We start from the raw sequence: 6635 nt of genomic DNA, 5'->3' as shown, positions 1-6635 counted from the left end.
GGAGGTGGAAGATGCGAGGAGTAGGAAGTGGTGGTGGATGCCGTGTTGGTGGATGTTGTGGTGATGGATGTGAATATGAGGTGGAAGACATGAGGAGGAGAAGGTGGTGGTGGATACGGTATCCACAGAAAATTTTGTAACATTTTCATGTCCACCAATTTGTTTGTCTACATATATAGTATCCACAAATTGTCTACGAGAAACCTTGTCCAAGAGAATTCGTCCACAAAAACTCGTCCACAAATCAACACATCTTCGGATCGTTGGATCTGCTTTCTTCAAAATGATCTGACGTCCATGATATATTCTCATAAACTCATATATCTAACTTTTTGTTTTATTGCTTTATCTTTTATTGCAATTACAAAGTAACTGGTTCTTTTTCAGTTTGCTACCTTAAAATAAGCATCTTTCTCTTTAGTAATAGCCAAGGTCATTTTTGTCTCAATAAAGACAGCTGGCACGAAAAAAATGTGTCAAAATTGCTTTGTGTCTTATAGAGTAAACAAAACTCACAATGTGTCCTTTTATGTAAGTCTCTCATATAATAACCCCAGTTTTATTTTGTTTTCCTGGGATATATTTTAAGTTTAGAATCTTTAGATGACAAGCTGGACAAAATACAAAAGGGTATTCTTAGACTTGATTTCCCAAAGAATCTAACAACACCAAAACTTGAGCAAGAGATCTACGTTTCTTTTCACCTTTTCACTTTGATCTCTGCTGTTGGTACATACACTACATAGTCTTCTTCAGATAAACAAGAAGAAGACTTGCTTAACTTTTTACGGCCTTTCGGTGTTTTAAATCTCTCAAGCCTATGCGTTACATCCATTAACTTGTTTTCTGCTCTACAAAGAACCTCCATCAACGCTTCCAATTCTTCCTCTGCCTCCTTATCCTCAAGAGGCGTCTCTACGCTCATTTCGCTGGTTAGCTCTTCATGCGGCTGTAAATACAAAATAAGAACAACTAACTTCAGACATCTAGTATTTTCCAACACCACTGCTCAAGACAAGTTCATAGAGCAAGTTCTGAATCAATAACTAGTTAATGCTCTAATACTAAACTCCATTTTGGCAAAAAAGGGTTAATTTTGTATCATACCACTAGAGCGAAAGAAGAGTCTTTCTGTTCAAGATACTGTTGACTCTCATCTTCTGGGGGAGTAGGAAAGGAGTCATTGGCGTCTTCAGTTTCCTCCTGCTTATCATTACACGCAGAAACTGTCGTCTGATTGGTAAAACCATCATAACTGAGTGGAACAGTCTCGTCCATGGTATCCTGAATTTCATTTATTTCCATGGTGCCTTGTATTTCATTTGTTTCTGAGTTGTTCTCCACGTCTACAGTATCTTGCACTTCCTTTGTTTCTGTGTACTCCATGACAGTCTCGTCCGCTGTATCTTGAATCACATTTGTTTCTGATTTTTTCTCCATGAAAGTCTCAACCAAGGTATCTTGAATTTTTGGTGCTTCTGTGTTTTCCTCCATGACAGTCTCGTCCAAGGTATCTTTAATTCCATTTGTTACTGTGTTTTTCTCCTTGGTAGTTTCATCCACAGAGCCTTGAGTTTCATTTGTTCCAATGTTTTCCTCCATGACGCTCTCATCAACAATACATTGAGTCTCATTTGTTTCTGTGTTTTTCTCCATCATGACTGCTTCTGGTCCAGAATCTCCAGACCCCGCCTTCGACCCTTCAGGTTGTTTCATACTTTCCGTCTGCAATAGTGAAAAGAATGGAACACATATGATTGATCTCATCTGTAAGAAATTTTCAAAGTCTCTGAGGAAGTCCAGACAACGTTTCATATGTGAGAAGGAAACAATATGGTGTACCTTCCTATTCCTCAATGCCATATACCGCGCATTTTTGAACCATTTGCTAACCTGAAAACACACAAAATTTAAGCACACACGGCCAGCCAAAATATTTACTATATGAATGAGCCTAAGTTCCAAGAAACATCCTTACGAATATTTTATTGGGTCTCAGTATTACCTTCTCTGGGTCAAGACTCAACTCTTTTGAAAGACTATCCCTCACAGCTTTGGAAGGAAGCTCATTCTCTACAAACACTTGACGTAGCTTCTGAATACATTTATTCAAACAAACTTCAAACTTAGCAAAGTAATTCTTTTATTTTTCTCACTAAAACAGGAAAGCGAAAAATTTCAGACCTCAACTGCAGCTCTTGGGATTCTGAACATCCGTCTCTTCCCAACTTTGCCTTCTACAGAGACAGAATCTCTCTCACTCTGTTCTGGTGTTTCCTTAACATCTTGATCTTTCTTATTGTTTTCACATACAGTTCCAAGTGTGCTTCCTCCATCAGATTCCTTTCTTCTCTTCCTTCTGTCACTAGGACCCCAATCTTCGTCTTCACTACCTTGCTCTTGCAGAACAGCATCCTTTCCAAACATTTCCTAATAGCAAAACAATCATCAAACACAAATCAAGATTAAAAAATCAATAGATGTTGTTGTCACTCACATGGTATAGTTTAGTATAGTCAACAGTCTTCCTCTGTCTTGGCCCGCACACAGTTTCTTCGTTACTCGTCTCCCCTGATTCCACCATATTGCCACCTTCCCACGATCCTGTTGAAAGTGCTACACCATCAGACGCTAAACTCACGCTACTACTCGAAACGCTTTCCCCATCATTATCACCACCACCACTATCGCTTTTGCTGCTGCTTTTATCCTTCGTTTCAGGGTCATAATCACCATCCTCAGAGTCATCCGAAGGCCAATCCGCTTCCTTGTTTAGTGTAGCTTCACATCCAACAGGAAGACTAGCTTCTTCATTAAAAATATCCTTAACACATAGAGAAAAAAAAAAAGAGTGTAAATGTTTCAAAACTAGAGTTCATCTAGTGAAGTATCTCTAGAGCTTGCCAAAAGGTTTACCTGCCAGTTGCTATCCACAGAGAACTGAGTTCCTATCTGCGCATTCATTGCGTCGATGATTTCAATTTTGCAATCACAAAATTTGCAAAACCAGCCTTGATCTCCAGGAGGTACTGTTGAGATTAAGTAAAGAAAAAAACTCAGGAGTGTATAAACTACTCTAAAGACAAATATATATATATATATGTAAGAGCAATAGCACAAAGCATACTTACTGCTTTCTGTTTCCAAAGGAGGGTCAAGACACTTCTGGTGAAACGCACGGTTACACGTTCCATCACAAAGTATTATATCGTTGTCCGGAAAAGCCTCTCGCGAGTTGCATTCCGCACAAAATATCTGCAAATTGGTTGGAACCATGGTTAATAGTGTCAACATGTTTATGGTGAAATAAAAAGACTCTTACTGACATGGTCATGATGAATAGAACCATCTGGAGCCATAACTCTCTCTTCCATGCTTCCCACCGAGCTAAGAAGATCTAACTGATGAATGGCGTCGCGTAGTCCAAGCTTGCAGTCTAAGATATGTTTCCGTGCTCTCTCAAGCTCCTTGTCTGGTCTTATCTTTTCCCGGCTGAGGAAATTGAAGACAGCAACCAAACTTGATTAAAACGCGTTCTGTAACGCCACATTAACTACTCTTTTGGTAATATATCAAACAAATTAGGAATAATCTAAAACCTTCCCACATAAGAAGAAACACTGAGAGTAAATTTCAAAAAAATGTTTTGTACCTCTGACCTTTCCAACCTTCAGCTGCGTAGGCATCGATGAGATTCTGCTGCATCTTCATCTTAATAAGCAAATACCTTGTCCGTCTCTGCAACCGTAACGCTTCATCTACCTCCTCCTCCTCAGCCTTATTACCCTTTTGTTGTCTCTTACTTTTCCTCTTCCTCGTTTTCTTACCCTTCTCCTCCTCCTCCTCATTGCAACGAACCAGCCCACGAGAATACTTCCTCTTGTTGGATTTTGAACTTAGTTCTTCCTCGGTTTTGCGCTTAGTATACTTCCTTTTATTCGATGTTACTTTCCCTTTCTTCACAAGAGATGAGAGTAAAGTAGACTCAGCTTTCTCAACCGAAACACAAGCCTTATCTGTTTCTTTCTCGATCCTCCCCTTGGTTACACTCTCCTTCATGTCGATGACAGAGACTTGTATCCTCGTCTTAGAAGACCATTATCAGATAAGGTCTTTACCCTGAATATACAAAAAACTTCTCTTATATTCAAGCACAGAATCATAACTACGGTTCCTAATGTTCTCATCATTAACATCCTACAGTGAAAAGGATTGAATCAAATCTAACACATTAAAGATACTACTAAAAATTCAGACAAAGTTTTTGACTTTTGATTAAAAAGATTATAGATTTCTGATTGTAAGCCGACACTTGCAGACAAGAGAACGAAACAGACCGAAGATTAGACTAATCAAGAAAACAAACCGTGGTTTATAACAAACACTAGTCTCTCTCTACCCATCTTTAACATTATGCTTGTAAACATATAATACTGAGCAAAAGGAATCGAAACTTTTTTCAATTTAAATCGGAAGAAGCAAAAAGCCTAACACTTTTCAAGAGTTTATGACAGAATCAAGCAAACCTGGAAGAGAGTAAATAGAGAGGGGATTGAAGATTGTATTGCAGTGAAGCAATAACAGGTTGAGGAAGGAAAGTGAGGATCTTTCTGAAAAGGGTAATGGGAGATTCTGAGATAATTGTGCTTAGGCGGTTTTAATGTCACCGGCGGCGAGTTGAAACGGTGCCTATCAACGGTCGTGTTAACGTCACTCTCCGATGTTCTTTCTCTCTTTTAGGTGGTTTGCTTTGGTAATGCGCTCAACTAATATGTATTTTCACTTTTAAACCCCTGTATTTTGATAGTTTGTTTCAGATTGTCCTAATGTTTTTGGAAATATAACATTTACACGCCAGCTAATCTTTCCTTTTCGGGTCGTGGATAATGAAATTCACTTCCCTTTTTTAGGTTTTATGAATACAGACGCGTCTTTTTGGTAAATAATTGGGTTCTTGCAGTATAGGCTTTTAAGCCCAGTCAAGAATGTTAACGGGCTATTTCATCAATGTAAGCCCATTACGAAAAATATTTTGAAAAGTGATTTCGTTTTCAGGTTCTCAATGAAAGTTAGAGAGAAGAGATGAATCTAATTTAAGAGGTCCGGTATTTGTTTATGGTCGGCCGAAAGCCAGTGGTCTGCAACCAATGAGTTTGGTTCTTGGATATAGTAAACATGTCTGTCCTAGTAAGTGAAACATCAGTTTATACTTCTAAAATTTTAGAAAACTATATGTTTTATAAAATTTCTAAATTATATATATAAAAAATGTTAACTAGATTTCTTTACAGCCCACAAAATTGCAAGCTGACTTTACTTCTAAAATTAGTGAAATGTTGATTGCAAACTTAGCACTCATTTATTTAACCATAGACTAAAACTGAATTAGGGTTAAACCCAAGGTTTAGTCTTTTAAACAAACTTAGATCAGCTTAGGCTATCTAAACACTCATAATCTTCATCATGTTTATCAAATTTTTAAATGTCGAGAAAGAAAAGAATTTAAAAGAAATAGGATTTATTGATATACATGTAGCTACACTTGCATGTCTCGTAAAAGAGTATCGAATCATATACGTAATCACCTAAAATATGAATTAATACATTTTCCTACATTTTATTCTTATTATTTATGCCACTAGCCTATTTATAATTTGTTTTGTCAGTATTCATAAAAAAATTCTTAGTAGCTGTGACATTATTAAGGAGTAGATTAAAATACGAAAGACGTACTTGAACCATGCACCACATGGGGTGGATCCGAGATAAGAACAAAAGCTAGCCATAAAACAAACTTTGGTGTTTTTCACATTATTCACACATTGACTTTTAAATAAATCACCGACTATTAATTTGTGGTGTATAACTTGTTGTGACGGGATGCGTAGCTCGTTTGGTAATGGGGGCCAATTGTCATGCTCCCGGGTTCGACGCCAGGCGGAGGAGAACTGTCCATCTTGTCATCAAATGCGGTACTGGGTGTTGGGCCTTATCCCCAGTCCAGGTATAGCCCTCCCGGGTGAAGTGGACCGCTGCTTAACCGGGCCCAGAAAATTATCCACGTAAGTGGAAAACCCTGGATTATAAAAAAAAAAAAAAAAAAACTTGTTGATTGCAAAAAAAATAAAATAAATAATTTATAGTGGCCTGCCTCATGCATTACTCGGAAATGCCATATTAGTGACATGTGGGGCTAAATGTATTATTCTTTTGCTTTGGCATGGGACGGTCACAGTCCTATTCATATGAAAGTTTTGTTGGTTTGCAAAATTATTGTAATCCTTAAAAATCTAAATGATGTGCTATAGAGACAAACCGAACAAAGATTGTCTGCTAATGTACTATTTTCACAGCTATGATGATCTCGATTACTGCATTTTTAAGGTTGTAAGATACTTAGAGATGTCTTAAAAAAAAAAAAAAGATACATTAGAGATGTTGTGACATGTTCGATGACCTAGTCTACTAAGTCTGGCAGGATTAGTTCAATATGATACGGTTTTGGTAAGCTAGTTTTTGTTTGTTCCTTTGGTTATATTATTTGAAAACTTGTCAAAACAACTATAAAGATGTTAAACTTGGACTCTGCTAATTCTGCAAACCAAATGGATTTTCAGCCGGTAATTTATCTCTTA

General features: G+C 37.5%; 1 protein-coding gene across 1 annotated transcript; it reads right to left on the bottom strand.

The window, feature by feature from the left end:
• Positions 1–525: 525 nt before the first annotated feature.
• LOC106332844 (pathogenesis-related homeodomain protein-like) lies at positions 526–4765 on the bottom strand. Its single transcript, XM_013771371.1, has 11 exons — positions 4527–4765; positions 3653–4119; positions 3327–3492; positions 3132–3255; positions 2917–3029; positions 2498–2824; positions 2185–2430; positions 2006–2095; positions 1843–1893; positions 1108–1725; positions 526–949 (listed from the first exon to the last, which is right to left on the bottom strand). Exons 2-11 carry the CDS (start codon positions 4057–4059, stop codon positions 701–703), a joined length of 2391 nt encoding a protein of 796 aa, XP_013626825.1. The 5' UTR covers positions 4060–4119; positions 4527–4765; the 3' UTR covers positions 526–700.
• Positions 4766–6635: the final 1870 nt, after the last annotated feature.

The sequence above is a fragment of the Brassica oleracea genome, chromosome C1 (assembly GCF_000695525.1).
Source record: "Brassica oleracea var. oleracea cultivar TO1000 chromosome C1, BOL, whole genome shotgun sequence".
Taxonomy (NCBI): Eukaryota; Viridiplantae; Streptophyta; class Magnoliopsida; order Brassicales; family Brassicaceae; genus Brassica; species Brassica oleracea.
Note: the sequence above shows the minus strand (reverse complement) of the source record. Positions and strands in the feature narration are given on the sequence as shown.